General features: G+C 39.9%; 1 protein-coding gene across 5 annotated transcripts in view; it reads right to left on the bottom strand.

Moving 5' to 3' along the window:
* The window catches only part of rbm20 (RNA binding motif protein 20), a 74141-nt gene that overhangs the window by 17545 nt on the left and 37797 nt on the right, over positions 1-18799 (bottom strand). For 3 of the 5 annotated variants that reach the window (XM_049572335.1, XM_049572333.1, XM_049572336.1), the window contains 4 exons: positions 4222-5230; positions 2958-3022; positions 2423-2532; positions 777-877 (listed from right to left, as the gene is read on the bottom strand). In XM_049572335.1, coding sequence (XP_049428292.1) covers positions 777-877; positions 2423-2532; positions 2958-3022; positions 4222-5230 — 1285 coding nt within the window. Of the gene's footprint in view, positions 1-776; positions 878-2422; positions 2533-2957; positions 3023-4221; positions 5231-13137; positions 13263-17546; positions 17579-18799 lie in introns of those variants that run through there. The other 2 variants (XM_049572334.1, XM_049572337.1) reach the window with 2 other exon arrangements.

Genomic DNA, 18799 nt, shown 5'->3' with positions numbered 1-18799 from the left:
AGCCTGACAAATTTTGACAGTAGGATACATTTCAAAACATGCAAAATGTGTGAAAATCTGCCTAAAATGGAACAGATGAATCTTTTATGTAATCAGCACTATAAAGTATAATAATGCAGCACAGATCACATACTAAAATCCCTAAACTTCTGTACAGCATTTTCCTAAATCAGCTACTACAGTTATTTATCCCCATTTTATCACTTAAATTGTATCCAGCGGCTGGATAATCATTAAGTTGTAAAAAAGGGATATATGAGAAATTTCAACATGTAGTTTCTAGCCAACATTGTAATGAGACAGTTTGCCCGCCTCTCCAGTTGAGTGGAAAAGAGTTGTCAAGCCCAGACAAAGCCTGCTGTTGGGCCCCAGCAGCTGTCAACAAGAGGATCTGGGTCCATTCATTATGCACCTTATGCCCTCTTTGCTGCTGCTGAGCTACTAATTCTTCAAGGACACATGGAAGAAATGCAGTCTATATGAGAAATGCTGTGTTTAAAGTATTAGCATGTCATCAGTCTGATACTCACTCTGCAGCAAAGAATACCAAAGGAAACTGACCAGTGTCCTCGGAGTCTATTGATGCAGCACTCATTGATATAAGTCAAACAGAATCACTAATCACTTTGAACATTTCTACGAAATGAGGTACAATCAAGGCATAGCCAGATTCAAGTTCAAGGATGACACCTGTGCCTGATCACTAGCATTCCTTATAGCCTGTCACAAAATCTGATTTATAAACACAGGGCAAAAAAAACATGCATTTGTCTGACCTTTAACTCTGTCTGATGTGAGGCAAATCCTGTGTCTGACATGGGATAAGTCTTCATGGCTGCAGCTGGCAAGTATGATGGATTGGCTCCTGAGGATACATCTGTGGAAACAATTTGAAATTTGGATTTAAAATTTGTCTGCATACAGTAGTTCCAAGTGTGGGATAAAGCTGCATTTGTCGACTTCAATGCTCAATTTCGAGTGTATCATCATATCTTTTTTCCCGCACATTTTATTAATTTCTTTCTTGTATGATTATGGAATTTAAAAACATTAGGCTGGAATAATAGGACTCAAAACATCCACCAGTGCTACGAACATGCAGGAAATATGGTGATACTCTACTGTGAGGTCAATATACTCACAGGCTCTCAGTTATACGTTATATATAAGTATATAGGTTTGTTTTGTTTTCCAGCAGTGGGTGGTGCTTGCAACAGACAGTTTGAAAACTCATTTTAAATGGAGATTTGGGGTACCGCTATAGTATACACACAACCAGAGTTTATTTTGAATTCCACAGGCTTGTTTTTTTAACTTGTAATTAGTTGAATGTAATTAACATGACACAGATTGATTTTTCCTTGATTTTTCTTTTTCTTTTTTTTTTGGCTTACTATAACAGTTGTGTACTGGTTGGCTAGAAAGTAGACACACTTTTTTTGTCATTTGGGTATCTACATGTATCAGAAACTTAAATTTAAGGCTTTTTAAGATCATTTTCAACCAAATTTCAGACTTAATTTTGGACAAATCCTCTTCTTCTCATTCAAGCCAAGTATAAAGGTAAGAGGTATGTACGTAGCTCCATGCAGAGGAAGGTTTTATATAGGAAAATGGTTATTAGAGTGAGGTAGGTTAATCTACATTTTGCCAACAGGTCAGTGCAAGTATAAAGTAAAAAGACAGTATTAGGTTCACTGATAGTTTTAAGATTTTTGACATCAGAAATGTGCACCTTCACTCAAAAGAGCTTGACTCATTTTGGCAAAAAGAAATTAAAGATTGATCAATTAAATCAGATGAAATATTTGTGGTGAATAAGACCTTACAGATCTACATTCAATACTATTCAATAACGTTCAAGGGCTGATATCTACAGTATAAAATTGAATTTAAGACCTTTTAATGACCTGCAGACACCAGCTATTGTTAACCAACCTTTCTAAACACTGAATACTTAACCAAGTTAAGGCTGCGCAAAGGGTTAGGCATGAGGCTGTTTCAAGCTGTCCGCAGCCACTCACAGGCGGTTTGTCTTAAAGTGATTAAGGGAATACATAAGGGATATAGAAAGGGATATAAACACAGGCTGGACAGATACAGTCAGTGTTACAGAAAACAGAAGCTCAGTTTGTTTCCGTGTCATTAGCTTTGTGGATTTGCTGTTATAATATGTGCACCAAAAGTCAAAACCCCCAACAACTGCATTTTTGGCTTAGTCTTGTGGTGCACCATATTTTGGGTATTGTAAGAGCACACGTCATGCCATAATAACATGACGCCTCGTGCCCTCAAGTAACTCTAAAAATACTCCCTGACTGAACCCATCTATCACTCTGTTTCACATATTCCAGCGATCAGTAAAATGTCACTCTAACACTGCTGGCACACACCACTTGTGGTGGCAAATGGGTTATCCTACCTTGACTTGCAGCAGAGTAGACCATGGAGTTAGTCCCTCCGGGGTTCAGACCTCCATCAGAAGGCCTACCGACAGCGTAGTGAACAGCTCCAGCTGATGCCACCGCGGCGCTGCAACAATCAGAGAAGGCTGATTTTAGCTGCCTCTCCCCTGCCTTGCTCAGTCATATCTTGTGACAGAGCTCATATTCATAGAAACACTAAGACAGCTGTATATAGAGCGAGGAAAAACAAAATAAAAGGCTCTTAACGCTCAAAAAGATATTTGCTCTGCACTGATCAATATAGTGCTATAGGTAAAAAAAAAACACACATCTAAACACAGCTGGTAAGTTTGTTTACATGTGTGAAAATACCAAACCATGAACAAGGATGACAATAAAAGCAAATGTTTTTACTCAAAACTGTCTGAAAGTCAACAATAAACAGAATCACACGTGTAAAGCCACGAGCTTAGTTAACATCTTAAGTTGTCACTCAACAAAACAACAACTGCTTTCAACTCTTTCCATTGAGTTTTAGAGTAAACAACCCACCTTTCGTTTGTGTACAAGGTTCGGTTCTGCAGGTGTAGTTTTCCCTTCACGTGCTGGTCCCAGTCCTAAAAACACACACATACACACACCATCCAAACATAGTCTCAGACAGCTTGGACACACTGAGAGCTCACTACTTGTCCTCCCATGGTCGCCCTTACATACCCCTTGTATAAGCTCATGGCTGACAGCAATTAAAGAGACAACGTCTTGGATTAGTTTGCCACCTCATATCAAAACATTTGGTTGTGAGCTATTTTCAGGCTGAGATACCCAAAGCCAGGGTGTTACAGAAACACTTCACCCCCAAACAAAAAAAAAAACATGTTTTTCCTCCTTCCTGTTGTGCTATTTATCTGTCTAGATTGTTCTGGTGTGAGTCACCAAGTGTTGGAGGTAACTCAGAGATGTCTGCTTCTCTCGAATTAATGGAACTAGATAGTGCTCAGATTGTGGTGCTCAAAGCCCTAAAAAATACATATGAAAAACTGAACAGAGATGTCTCTTTCCAGAAGTTATGATCTGGTTGCTGAAGATAATCCACAGACCTTGTTGTGAGCAGTTTCATGTAGGAACTATTTTCTTGCCGACCAATCCTATCCCACACAGAAGGAAGCATGCATCTACTCATTGGCAAGAGGCTTGTGAAAGCGTGAGATGTAAACATAACAGAGTCCTCCTTAGCTGAGCTGTAATGTTAGCTAGCTCAGTGGTGCTACATGACTAGCAGTAGATGCATGCTTCCTTCTGCATGGTGTTATGGTTTGTGTGTGTAGTTTGGTAGAAAGAAAATAGTTCCTACATGAAACTGCTCACAACAAGGTCTGTGGATTATCTTGAGTCGCCAGGCCATGATCTCTGGACAAAGACATTGCTGTTAAGTTTTTGTTGTTTTTTTTTGGCGCTTTTAGCACCACAAGCCGAGTGCCATCTAGTCCCATTATATTCGAGAGAAGGCATCTCTACAGATAATATCTCCAACACTCAGCAACTCGCAGCAAAACAATCTAGACTGATAAACAGCATATAAGAGGGAAAATATGTATTTTTGATTTGAGGGTGAGTTGGAAACTCTTGTTAGCAACACATGGCTTCTTGTTTCATTTAAAGACAAGCTACATTAGGATTGTGGGCCAAAAACTGTTTGAGTTGGAGGTGAATAATTCAGTTTAGTTTCAGGTGTTCTGCAGCTACATTTATGTTAAGAAAACAAGTCACTCCTCTTACATTTATAAACAAGCATTTCCATTTTGACTTTACCCACCTTGAGGTTGTAGACCTTCTTGTCACAGATGCTGCACTGGTGTGGCAGTTGAGTGGGTGTGACGGCATGGTAATCATTGACTTGGTAAGGCTGAAGTGTCCTGGTACCTGAAGAAAGGGTTTCCTCACTTCCATGCAGGGGCTGGTAGCCCCCAAATCCCTGTGTGCCACTTGAAGCAAAAGTAGAAACCCCGCCACTGGGATTGAACTTGGGGTCAGGAGTCGGCTCCTCTGGGTTATAGAGTTCAGTTCTGGACCGAATTGGCTGCCCAGCTGCTGTCCACACATTAGCAGCATTAGACACCATATCCACCTTTCCACTGTGACTCAAGTTAGCGGGGCCCTTCCATTGCTCCTTGGAGTTATAAATGTTCATGTTCTGCTCATTGACAGTAAACCCAGCTTGTTGCCCCAACAAATCATGTCCAAAGAAATCTCTCTGAAAACCAACATTGTTCATGTTTTTTGCCTGAGTGTTAATCACTGTATACTGTTCATCACCAGCAGTGGCTGATGCCGCAGATGTCCCCCCAGCTAAGTTGTAATGAACACGCCTGTCAGTATCAGAAGGGTAGGTTGACTTTTGACCATACTCCACACCTTGTTGGCCCACTGCGCCTCCTCCACCAGGATGGTTCACTCTCACATTCCCAGGGTTTTGGGTGAATCCTCCACCAACCAAGGCCCCCAAGGGTGAATTTGAAGAGGAGAAACCTAGCACCCCTGTGGGGAAGGCACCCTGAGGGTTTCCAACCACAGCTGAAGCCCGTAGCTGATTGAACAAGGGTTGGGACATGGCGACATTGGAAAGAACCTGATTGAGAACAGTGGCAGCAGCGGCCGTATTGCCCCCCTGAGCCAGTTTCAGGCGTTGGAGGGTAAGCTGGGCCTGAAGCTGAGCAAGCTGGAGGCTGGCTGGGGTCAGGAGGAGTTGCTGGTTCTGCTGCTGCTGTACACCACCTGGCAGCTGGCCTCCTACCTGGAGGTTCTTCTTGTCGCTGCTGTCTACACTGCAGGGGAAAAAAAACATTACCTCAGGGATCTCAAAGGATAAATCCATTTACCTTGTTAAATGTCACACAACAGCTGAGAAGGTTCTACTAATATTGCTGTATATGATCACAAGCGTGCCTCTGAAGTATCGGTCAGATCCTTAGGCTGCTCTCTACTCCTCATTATAAATGGTTTAATGTGGAATGAGTCTGTATCTCAAGTGTGATATGCAGCAAGCAGTTGCACGAGTCCAGCCAATGTAAACTGGAGGAAACATGAATGCAAAGACAATGTGAGCAAAAACCAGGAGGACGAAAGTTTAAACATAGATTATGTAGATACACTCTGTCTACAAAGAGAATTAGTGGAGGGTGTCTAGGACCAGGATTTTAATTTTCAATGACTAGGAGAAAAACTGGCACAGAGGAGCAATTCATGGTCAAAACTGTAAATTGTATGTCAATTCCAAATATTAGGCCTACCTGTATTTAAAACAGGAAGCTTTTTGTCTTAATAGCTATAAAAGAAAACTGCTTTATGCTTTCAGGCAAGTTTACACTGGTTTCAATCATTTCACTGTTTCAATACTGCAATTGACAGCTAATATCACAGCTGTTTCTCTGCTGTGTATCTACATTTTAGCCTGTTACACAGATGTGTTGGCTGGAGCAAGTGTTTATGCTTTGTGCAGATATTGTGTATTATTACAAAACTATCAAACAATGACCACCTCTGCACGGCTGGAAAAGGTTAATGAGCATTTACATGAGGCTCTGCTAACTAGCAACCATCAGCAGCCATGTTATATTGGCGACTTTCATTTCATAGTACTATAGAAAAAAAACATCTGTATCATTATAAAGAGACATGAGCTGTTAGAAAGTTCCAGCTCCCCATAATAACACAACTGTGTTCCTCACAGCTAGCATCTGCTAACAAGGCGAATCTTACAAGTGATTGACTAGCAGATGGACCAGCAGTTGGACACAGCCATCAGCTGGCTGTCAGTGCTGCTGTGTTTAGGATAAACCGAAGGAAATAATCAGAGCCAAGAGGGATTACTCAGCTGGTGTTGTTCTCTAACTTAACAATGTGTTTGTTTTTGTTAAGCACATTTCCTTTGGTTGTACGGCTGACAAAAGTAGCAGGGAAGATGGCCATGTCAGCTGCTAAGCAGAGTGAATGTTCATTATTACAACTTGCAATGCACCCAGAGTAAGTTAAATGTTATAATGTCATAGTTTATTTTTTATACATGTAGTCTGGTAAGTCACAATCAGCCACTCACTGGCTCACAGTGAACGAAGAATCCAAAAACTAAGACAATTCTTGATGGATTAGAGTAAAAGGGGGCTATATTTAAAAACAGCAAAACTATATCAAAACATTCATTTATACAACTTGTACTATTTAAAAACACCTCTGCTTTAACAGTCTCAGGCAAGGACAAGTAACCACCTGGTAAAGCGTGTGTGTTTGAACGCTGTTTAATGTTATGCACAGGTAGAGTTCAAATACACTTGCCCAGGCACACTACTCATGTGTAGAAGTGTTTTAAATAATAATAATTTGAGTGAAAATGCATGCGTTTGGGAAGCACTTAACATACAGATCTGGGTTATACTGCAGGAGTTGTGTAAGACTTTGTAAACAGACATTTTGATATAGTTTTGCGGTTGTTCAATGCAGCCACCGATGACTTCAGTTCAACAAGAATTTTGTGGTTTTGGATTCTTCGTTCACTGAGAGGGCATGCGAGAAAAAAAACACTTTTTAACTGTTTCAACTTAACACGAGATGAGCGACTGACATATAAATTATTGTTTTGTGGTTGAGAAATTACTTTAATTTCTCCTCTAAATCTATAGAGATAAATTGACAGTGGCCTCCTTGGACCAACTAGGTTGTGTCACTAGGCAGGCACATTTACTATGAACAGACTCGCTGAATCTGCTCCACTATTCAGTCTTGTTGTGCTTGCTACCTTTCTGGCTCTTTATAGTCTGTTCAAACCAGAGCTATCACATATAAGGTAATGCAAATGTGAGTTAATGGTAAAAATTTCATGTTGAAAACTCTATAACAGCTCTTACTACTTTTAGTGTGCAATTTCATCACTATATCAAATATGTCATCAAAAGGCTGCCCAGAAAGTCAAGGCCATTTTCATTCAGCCAGCACGGTGGCTGTTTGCACACAACATTGTGAAATGATATAACAAAACCAATACTAGAAGTTCTGCCATCTTTTGCAGTTCCAAAGAATTATGAGCAACATATGGAAAATTATGGATTTCACCTTCCACAGAAAGGTGACACCGCACCGACCACAGGCCAGGTGCTGTAACATTATTCAAATTTCTTGAATAAAGAGAGAGTAGTTAAAGTAAAAGGAGGACAGCTGTATAGAGCACAGCTCAAATATCAAGAGGTTAGCCGCCCAAGCGCTGACTCTCCTCCTGCTATACTGTTCTATACGCCAGCTTCCTACAACACGTACTGCCAATAGAGCCACTTAGAACCACATCACCCACGGGTGCTCTGACCCTGTTTGACTGGCCTGTCCTTTTCTGATAAATGCTCTCACATGCTGTCTAAACTTAGTCTCCTCAACTATTCATCACATTATCTATGTTAAGCACCCGACACTGCCCTATCAAGAAACTGCTCCTACCAACCCTGCTAAAAGGTGACAGACCGGTCAGATTAGACGTGGTGAAATCCTAAATGGTTCGAGAACAAGATTTGTGGCCATTTAGTTTTCCACACAGAGACAGAGGGGTACTGAATTATGGTAATTTGTGGTCATATTTACACGGATTCTTCTTAGGAGCTCGTACTGCACACGTGGAGAGACAGATTATAAAGTGGGTTGTGGTTGTCCTTTTTTGAAATATAAAAAAATTCAAGAGATGTTTTCAAATATGAATTTATGCAACTGAATCTTGTGGAGGATTATCACCTCGAGGTCTGTCTTTCTACTGGCTTATGTAGATATGATGTGGTCTTGCGATTACATTGCCACATCATAAACTCATCCTATCACAACCATAACTCATACTCTGAGCTATACTGAGCTATACGTTCCTGCTAAGTTCTGATGACTGAAAAACCTAAATGTTCTAACTGACTTAAGACATAATGTTAGAATATTGTATTTATTCCTAGGTTATTGGGGTTATGCAATTTGAGTGAATTCTATCACCTCACAATGTGGTGAAACAGCTGGAAAATAACAACGCCAAATAAAGCAATTCTCAAACTTTATTGAACTACATAATCCATAATTAATCTAAAGATAATTCATAATGGATTCCATGCCCGCAGTTCTACATAACAATGACAGATATATTGATATAACTTTCAGCATTCTTGTTCGATATACTTGTCATGCATTATGGCTTACTACTACGATATTTATCTAATCAACTCTGACAGAAACTGGGAATCAGACTGCTCATCACTTCAGTTCTAAGATTTGGCAGAGGTCTGACACACTCAACTTTGGTTATCAAGATAATTATTAATTTGCTAGACCAAATAGAAAAACTGAAAATATAAATATTTTTGGGCAAAAGTGGATATCATTATCCACTAAAGCTGCTGTTTTTATATAAAATTACACCTTCTAATGCTTTTTATACCATTTTATCACTTTCAACTGCATCAGTTTCATATGTAGAAGATACCAGTGTATTACTGATTTTCTTAGAGCTTAATTTAGGGCAACCTCAGTCACTTAAAGTGTTACTGATATTAAAGACATCTATTTTATACTTAAATTCAGTTTGCTATATTATTAGAACAAAGACAAAACCAATACTGCTGCTAAGTTCTTTGTATTAAGTTAAAGGATCACATGTGTGTTGTGCATGGTTATGGTTTTATGTATTTGCTATACATAGAATAATAAAAATATAAGCCAGACTGTTATAAAATCCAAGCGGCAACCTCCAAGGCTGAAAAATGAAGCCAACATGCAGTTCACTGAATGTCCACTTGAGGCTGGTTCCAGAAGTGAGCCAATCCCTGTAGACCCCCATGTTAAAATGCCCAGCTTTACAGCAGGAATAAACACGTTTACAGCCTGGTAGGGAAAAACAGTTTTGATCCTTTTAGCTTATTTCAACATTTGTGACAAATGAACAGGGGGTGAATTTCTATGTAACTCACTAGCTTACTTTTTTTAAGGTATAAAGTTACGGATAATTAAGGACGGGCCGCTTTGAGCGTCAGGCTGTCTGCCGACAGTGCCCTCAGCTTCTCAGTCAGATCTATCCTGCTCCCTTCCATCCAAATATGGCTCCAAAAAACAAAGATGGCGAGGCCGCAATGCCGAACTCAAAGCTTCAAAAAGGCAGTCCACAAACCAATGGGTGATGCCACATAGCTACGTGCATTATTTTATACAGTCTATATTAACATCACATACCACAGTCCGAGCAATAGATGGTAATTGACTCACTCTGGACAATTGATAGTCCCAAGTTTCACAGCCGATTGTACACACTCTTAAGTGAGCAAGCATGGTGATGGAGAGATACCCTTACACCATTCCAGCTTATGACTCAAAGCTATAAATACAAGAGTTGCCCTCTGCCATCCTGACACACAGTGTCCTTAATAGACTAATATGGACTCTTAGGCTACTGGCACAGAGCGCCAGACACTTCAAACCAATCTTGTGATGAAGATACAGAATATGAGTGTCAAAGTGGATGAGAGAGAAGTGCAAGAGAGAAAGGCTTGCTAATGATATCATGAAGAAAACAAGTCTCAGTATGTCTCACTGTGACTTAATGATCTTATTTTGCGGCAGTCTACATAGCCACACCACCTGGACACGTCCTTACTACAACTGTGGTTGAACATATCAACCTTTTGTCGTTTACATTTTCTTATATTTACTCTATTTGTTTATTATAAACATAAAAAATGCAAGTTAAAATGCGTTGTTTAAATATTTGTCATCAGAAAGCACCAAAGAGAGTAGCTAAATATGTGCAGTGCCTCTAATGTATGGTACACAAAAATGTATTAGATAGTATTACTTTGTTGTCTTTGTGTTAAATGACAAATTAACTCACATGATTCAGAAATTGGGCAAAACTGAATCCTTTTTTTTCCCCCGACTAAAACTTTTGTTGGTCTCTGCAGGGAGCAGAAAGCAGAGTAGTCACATGTCATGTATGAGTCATCTACTCTTTTAACCTACACTTAAACTGGGAACACAGAAACATCATGACTGACACGTCATTTGTTGAGCAACCCAAACAATTTACGTTCAAGAATATTTGCTCATTTATTTAATGCAGGGGAGCAGGGCTGCCATTAGGCTTCAAGTAGCAGAGAAAAGCAAGTTATTGAAGAAAGGAATCTGTTGGTAGTAACAAAGTTAAGGATGAAGGTTTATGAGAAAGAAAACACATTTCAGAGACACATAATTTGACATACATTAAAGAGTAAACACAAAAATGTTTTCTTTAATGTTTTTAGAAAGTCTTTGTGGAAGATGTCAAATTCAGCACAGCCCACACACAAGTTTGTAAGTTCCCATTAGTTTTCACTCTTCACATCTGTACTGTTCCATCACACAGAGAAAACTGTTGCAATTATTTCATAACATTATGAGAGCAGAATATAACATACAGACCTTTTTTTAGCTGTGATGTTTTGACCCTTATTTCACAAATATAATGCCAGTCTGTTTTGTCCGCTTTCTGTCTCCGTGCTCTTCATGACTGAACCTCTGGCAGCCGAAAACAGCCTCTCACAGTCGAAGTCATGTCATGGCACAGTTCATTAGCTCAGTCTTAAGAATAGCTTCATGTGGTCCTTTACAAACTACTTTATAAATTTACACACCTTAAGGTATTTCTGTTTTGTGTCACAATCTTAAAGAAATGAAGTATACAAAGCAAGAACAGGTTACGTCTGAAAAAAACATTCAGTCATTGTAGTGAAAGTGTAAAGTAAGACGTAGAAAAATTTGTAGAATCTGTAGTGTTCAGAGTATTTTCACACCTCACAATGCTTTAACCTGCAGCTGAGAAAGACAAATACTAAAGTCAAGTCAAATTTTCTACAGATATACTGTCTCTATCTTGCATTCCAACAAAAAATGAACATTTACCCATTTACCTAAGTGAAATTGAATTTGTTTCCTTTCTGACTTATCCAATATCATTTTACCATTATTTATTCCGGGCTCAGCAATTTGACCTCTGTTGTTGCTAATTCTGCCCTTTCAAAATAATTTGTTCTTACTTTGACCAAGTATCTACTACAAGAAAAAAGGGATGTGTACATTTTTACACTGCTTGTAAGTGACAGTGTGTGCACGCCTCTGCATTGGAGCTTGGACATGAACTGTCTGGTGTAGGTCTTATTGTGTAAACACACCTAGAAATTAATTTTCATTTCAAGCAAATAATCATATATCATGGGGAAATGAACACAATATTTGAAATGACTTTTAACTCCTGTCTGCTCCAGAGACTTGGCTTTCTCATCCAGCATCAAGCCTGAGTACAAACCTGACAAGAAAATGCGATCATTCTAGTGTCCAGCAGAAACACTGCTGAACAGCTGCCTTCTTAATTAATACTTTGATTAATCAACACAAAACTTGGAAATACAACTTATTGATAAAACTACACAATATTATCCATCAATAAATGAAAAGGTAAGAACTAAAGTACAATAAAAACCTATTCGTAAGTATCAGCATTTTTCATCAGATTCCACAATTAAAGGTGCCATATGTAACTCATCAAATAAGTCATCAAATACCGACAACTAACAGATAAAAGGTTACAGTTAACTGTGAACATTTACTTGCAACAATTAACAATTAGTACAGTCTTGCCCCACTGTGTCACTCAGTTCGGATTCAAGGATGCAATACAGTCTAAACGCAAATGATAAACAGCGACATCAACGTCAGCAGATATTGATGGATGATGGTTTTCTTATCATGTATTAAAACCTTTAGGATATATCCACAACTTTCAATTTTAGAGTTAAACACACAAAGTATTGCAAAAATATTTACCAAAACTAATCTGAAAGGTCAACATCTCCTCTGTGCACATAATAATATATATAATAAATAAATGTATGCCCAGTGGCTTACCAACACAATATACATTATGATGACTTAAAGCAAACTGCTTCAAATATAAATATTTTTCAGTCAAGCTTTGGACAACAAACATTCTGTTTTGAAAGTTTAAGCTTGTGGTTCTCAACCAGGTGTCCACGGACCCCCAGAGGCCCTTGACAGAGTTCCAGGGGGTCCCTAAAATGGGGCATAGTTTATTTTCACTAATTAATTTGCTGCAGACATCAGCCACATGTGAACAAAACTGACTATTCTGATCACAGCTTTCACTTTCTCCATGGTTATCTCCTCAACTGCAGTTGACAACCATATAATTCTGGTCTAAATCATATCTGACAACCAAAATAATTGTCAGACGGAGGCTCCTGAAGCAAATTCTTATGAAATGGGGGTCTGTGACGCTTTGTCACTAAAAAGGGTGAGAATCGCTGGTCCACATTGCCCTCGCAGTGTAAAAAGCAGCACACACACACGCGCACTTACACTAAGATCAAACACAGCTCCGTAGTCATAACAAAACGCCACATGGGCCCAATCAGTCCACAGAGCCTCATTGGAGGAAGTAACAAATTAGAGCAAGGATTCAAGTCCAGTCCAGCTACAGAACAGCCCTCCACTGAGTCCAAAGAAACGTCCAACAAAATTTTCCACAATGTCCAAACACACTGCAGCTCCTTAGACGGCTATAAATCCTGCCTCTATGCGAATACCGGAGGCCGTACAGCTGACGAGACTTACCGCCACACACAATACGCTACAATAGTAAAAAGCACGTCTAGAGGTTTTGCAGAAACACACCAACCTTGGAAAGACAGGCAGCGGAGGTCCAAGTCACACCTCTGACACTAAACTGTGCACTGCTTCTCTGCAGCCTGACCTCTGCCCAGCAGCTGAGACTGACGTATGTCTCTACCCTCTAACATGACGACTAATGCTAGCACATGTACATTAGCATAACATCACAGCTAGTGGTCTTCACCCTATGTGACTGACGCTTCTCCCCTGTGTTAGTGACCACTGGACAGACAGGGGGAACGCCATGTGATGAAAAATCACAAGTGGTCAACATGTGTGTGTGGGTGGATGGGGGTAGACCAAAACACAGGATAGTATTTACAGAGGAGGCCTTGGGAGTAATGCAGTGTGATCCTGAGGCTGCTGCTTCCACGGCGGCTGTAGTCTGACCCACATGACACTTCACATAGAGTCAGCAGTCAAGTTCACAGTAGCAGAAAACAGCAAAATGTCAGAGTACTACTGAACTACTATCACATCCATCTTTGTAGTAACATATGTTATATAATAAATCAAATATCCCTCCTCTTGAAGCTGTGTAAACTGCATATTCTTTAAAGAACACCAAATCATATGTCAATCATAGATATATCTCATTTAGATTGTGAGGCAAATGCTTTTGACAGACTCTTTTTCCTGAGTGTGCCCGGTGATTCGACAGACACAGAGCATATCTTGGTCACAGCGAACTAGATAATGATAAGGCATCAAGCAGCGGATTCTGAAGGTATGTGGAAGTGATTTATTGTACGAGTGGCTTCTTATGTACGAAAGAAATGCCCTTTCACCAACTATTCCAAAAGAAAAACATACAGGAGAAGAGTTCAGCAATTAGTGGCACAAATTTATTAAGATATTCTGGCATTACTCTTCAAAGGTTTAAACAACTACAATAAAAAGGGAAATTTCTTAACTTGCATAACATTCCATCTTTGAATCTCTTTTACCGCCATATCTTATGAGATATGTCTCCACAAAAAAATATCTACACATCACGATGCTGCTGTGCTTGCAAAATTTCAAATCAACTTTTAAAGTATCATGAAGCTGCCCTCCATTTAACTATATGTAGACACTATTTTTATTTTGAACATTTAACAACGCAAAAATTAAAAACATTTTACACACAAAAATTTCCTAAAAGAAAAAGGGCATTTTCAAGCATATTATTAAAATAAAATACCTATAGTTGGGGCAATTTAATAAGCCTACTTCTGACTCAGAGAAATATAACTTCTATGTTCGGACTCTTACTTATGAATGACTAAAGATGATACTTATTTACTCGTTTGATATGTCACCTGCTGCACATTAAATAAGCTGAATCTATAAAATATCAGTTGGTAAACTGAAATATTTTTGGTCCACCACATTTCTTGCTTTTTGTGAATGACACATTCCTAATTTCATGCTGCCTGAGGGAGAACGGCAAGCTCGAAACACTGCACCTGGAGGAGCTGCTATTCTAAACCTCATCCTTTTTGTCCTTGAGTGCCTTCACAGATTCTGCACATTAAATGTTCTCTTTTTACATTCAAAGTATTTGCTCCTTTCTCTGTGTATGAAGTTTAATTTCCCTTTCTCTTTTTAATATACCATTTTATAAAGATGCTGCATGGATTTCAGTTTCATGTTGTGTCACGTCTCAATAAAAGATGGCAATAAAATAAAAATGTAAAATGTTTTTTCTTTTCATTATCTTTTTCTCTATTTTATTTTACAGTAAGTATTCCCACTGGCTAAACAGCATTATTCAGAAATACACGATACAGTTTGTCGCAGTCGGTTGCAGCCAAAATCCCATAAGCCTACAATTACTGTATAAATTCTGTTTCTTTTCAGCCTTCTTCTATAAAGCTCCATCTGTAGATTTTTAGCAGCTGTAAATGAGCGCTTTACCTAATCACACAAGCATTCAACTCCGAGGGAGGTTTCATGCTGACAGATTTACAGTCACTCCATCTGTTAGCATCGCGCCCAGACGGTAGAGAGAGAACTTTTTATCCTGTGCCAGTACAATATGTGCTATATGATAATTAGAAGGGATATCAACTGAAGATATTATTATTATGACGCCCATAATTATAGAGAACTAATTTAGTCATGGACAAAGGGGGAGCGTTACATCAGTAAGAACAACACTCAGGTTTTATTCTGCCATACAGATAACCGCCCACTGAGTTATTATTTATGTGTGCTTACAGGTATTACCACTTTTTCTGTTCAGTACTGATACTGAAGGTAAAATATCTCTAACGTATGACTTTGTATGATTATGATAAATATATATATATGAGGATATATTTTCATAATAATCTGAAATAATGCTTTATGTTAAAACAAAACGCAAAAAACAAACAAACAAAAAAATGCTAATCATGTTGTTTTGTCATGTGTATTTTAGTTTAGCTTTTCAGTTTAACCTGACATCAGTGTGGGGTTTTCTTAAAGCTTTTGGAGCCGAAATGTCTACTTTTGTGAGCAGCTGTAAGTGCAAGTAGGTGTTGGGTGAAGAAGTTTTTGATCCAAAACTACAGCTGGAAACAGAGATCTAAGAGCCAGTAATCTTAGATGCAGAGAAGTCACTGGTGTTTACCCAAAACCTTTAAGCCCTCCTCCTCTACTCTATAAAGTTACAGAAACTGCACTTCAGATTTTATTTGAGTGTGTTTTATTTTTTTGTTTTTTTTTTTTTATATCTGTTGTTCAGCAAATCTGCTGTTTCCTGCCACTGTGTGGTAGGATAGGACAGAGTTTATCATCATGGGAAGGTGGGGGAAAAAAGCACACAAAGAGTTTAGGTGTCTTACTGTACACTTTCCCTGTGGCCCACTAGGTGGTGCTACATATTGCTCTAAGTGGCCCCGGGGAAGCCTTGCAGGAATTTATCAGCCCGCCATATGAGGGCACTGTACGTGTTTTGATCAGCAGTTCCTATTCAGCCTGTTGGAATGGGAGTCACGATGCTCACCTTTGCAGGCTGTGATTTACATACTCTGATTCATAACGTAAAGTTACTCTGGTAAGTTACCTTTAGATTAGGATGAAAGTGCTTAGAAGATCATTTTTGCCACTTACACATAGTTGGGTAAACCCTGTATATACAGTAGACAGAGTGCAGCCATACAGGCAGACTGCACACTGCAGGCAACAGATACACAGGAGAATGTGAGAGAGAGATATTCACGCAATTACACATGAACTTCAAAACACAAACCAAGAGGAGACCAACTCTTCCCAATATGGCATAAACAGTTACAGACATTCCAGAGCCTTAATTTAACTTTTCAACAAATCAGACACGTAGCCGCGGCCTGCATAGTCAACACATAGCCACCATCATGCCATGAGAGATGGTTTCATGGGGCGAGGTATGGGTGAGGAAGCAGGGTCAGCTTGCTCTGCATTTGGCACTTGCGCAAATGGGGGTGGTTCCTGATTTATGGCGCCCCCAGCAATGGCTGAGGTATCCTGGCCACTGAGACGTAAGGTCTGGCCCCTCATGACCACCATGAGGCTGGCGTGTCCATCCCCAGTCAGGCATCACTTTGATTCATGCCATGTTTCTCTGATGATGCTTGTAAAACAGTCAGATTTATGCTCCGGATCAGTCACGGGGTTTTATGAAGCGATATCAAAAGATAAACTAAAGTTTGTGAGGTAACTAGAATCGCATGTACCCAGCCTTGGCCTATCACTGTCAAATAAACCCGTAAGTTCACATGCCTGACATTAAGTCACTGACTGAGTCACACACAAATACATGTTAGTCCCAGAGACATGCAACTAAATCCCGAGAGGCTACGCTGGAGAAACATTTTTCTCCACCTCTCTCTCTCTCTCTCTCTCTCTCTCTCACACATACACGGTAGCTTTAGGTGATCTTGTTTCAACCATTAGGGCAGCGTAACATGGGATATTGGGGTCACAGAGAAACATACGGGTCAAAAGACACCTCCTGACTTGACAGCTGCCTCCCAAATGTGAAACTAAAAGCATTCCAAAAAATATGTCCCCACGCAGGAAAACTGCAATAAGTCATTAGAGCTCTGCTGACACAGTGCCCACGTCAGGACTTTAGAGTGACACCTGTTTGGGGCATTTGCTTGTAAGTAAAACATCACCGGGAGCTTGATGACAAACCACTAAAAATTTAAAAGAAACAAAGACTCAAGAAGAAGTTTCACAGCAGCGTAAAACACACAATTTAAAGTTTTCTCACCTGGACAAAAAAATGTGCTCGCCATGCATTTTTCTAAAAGTACACCAGCAAAGCTTTCAAATGTAAACCATAAATTCCAACACCGCCGTTTCTGACAGATTATCAACACTTGTCCATCTTTTCTGGCCTATCAGATGTTCTGTGGTCACTTTGATGAGAGTGCTGACAAGAGCTAAGAAAAGCCCTCCAGTTACCTGGGATCCGCCGACATTGACTGTCAAACTGGGTGCTGAGAGCCGGGGGGGCCAGGTGACTGAGTCGCCGAACAGCTTTCTTGGACTTTGTACAGAGTGACATCAGAGATCCATTTGGCTCGTCAAAGTCGCAGCCGGCAGAAAGAAGGATGGTGACCGCACAGGGTGAAGGGAAAGTCTAAACTTACAGCAGCTATAGCTCCTGTCACAGTAGCCACATGTTTGACAAAAGAACAGTCCCTTAATCCTCCACTCAGTCAAAGATGAGAGAGAGGGAACTACATGGCGGAGAGAATTCAAATGGTGAACCTCCAGGTAAAAAATAACATGGAATTTCTTTAGCATGTTAATGTTGTTTAGGGATTATAGAAATATTTGCCAGGTAGGTATTTGGGCGCAGGATGCGTCACAAGACTCAGAGGTGAAGTAATATGAGGAGTGGGGGAGGGATTGTGTTGGCTTTGACAACTGAGCCTGACCAGCCATTTTTCCTGCTGCTCCGAAATGGTTATTTATAGCCGCTGCCGGGGTGTAGACAGTAAATTTCTTTTTCACAAGCTGCTGCTGTGCTGTCTTGTGACACAATAAAAGTCCTCAATTTTGCTTTATGAAATGCTGCAGTCCCAAATATAAACATATAAAACGGACCATTGCATTTTCCACGGGCTGCAGATTTGTTCGATTCCTGAGCAGCTGCAGGGTACAGTAAGGAGCACCGAACTGGAGTCTTCCCCGACAGTGGTCAGCAACATCGGAGCTATATTGGTGTACAAGGTGACGTAGTGATGATTCCCACAACCCCTCCTTCCGTCCTTCACTCCTTCCTTCCTTCCCTTCATACCCCCCTATCTCTCTCCGTTCTTACCTCACTCTCACTCTCCTCCATCTCTGTCCAAAGCAAGCAGTGCATTTTACCATCTGTCACTGCCATCGGGCTGACAAATACCAATCAAACCCAGTTGTGTCTCACTCACTGACTTCCTAGGCAATGGCAGTACAACGTCCTTATCACCTCCCATCATTTAAAAAAAAAAAAAAGAATTACTTCATTGCTCTTGAGCAGTAATTAGGCTAGCCATAGGGTTTTCCCGCCCTGACCTAATTTCATAATATTGATTAATTATGGGGGAATAGTACAACTGTACATTTTAAAGCAAATCAAGTGTACAGTATTGTAAACAAACAGTCGAAGCCCAGCCCCACAGCGACAGGTGGTTGAACAGGATCGCCAAGGGAAGCCCTACAGTTCAAGA

The sequence above is a fragment of the Epinephelus fuscoguttatus genome, linkage group LG3, assembly GCF_011397635.1.
Source record: "Epinephelus fuscoguttatus linkage group LG3, E.fuscoguttatus.final_Chr_v1".
In the NCBI taxonomy this organism is placed as follows: domain Eukaryota; kingdom Metazoa; phylum Chordata; class Actinopteri; order Perciformes; family Serranidae; genus Epinephelus; species Epinephelus fuscoguttatus.
This window is presented reverse-complemented; position numbering and strand designations above follow the sequence as displayed.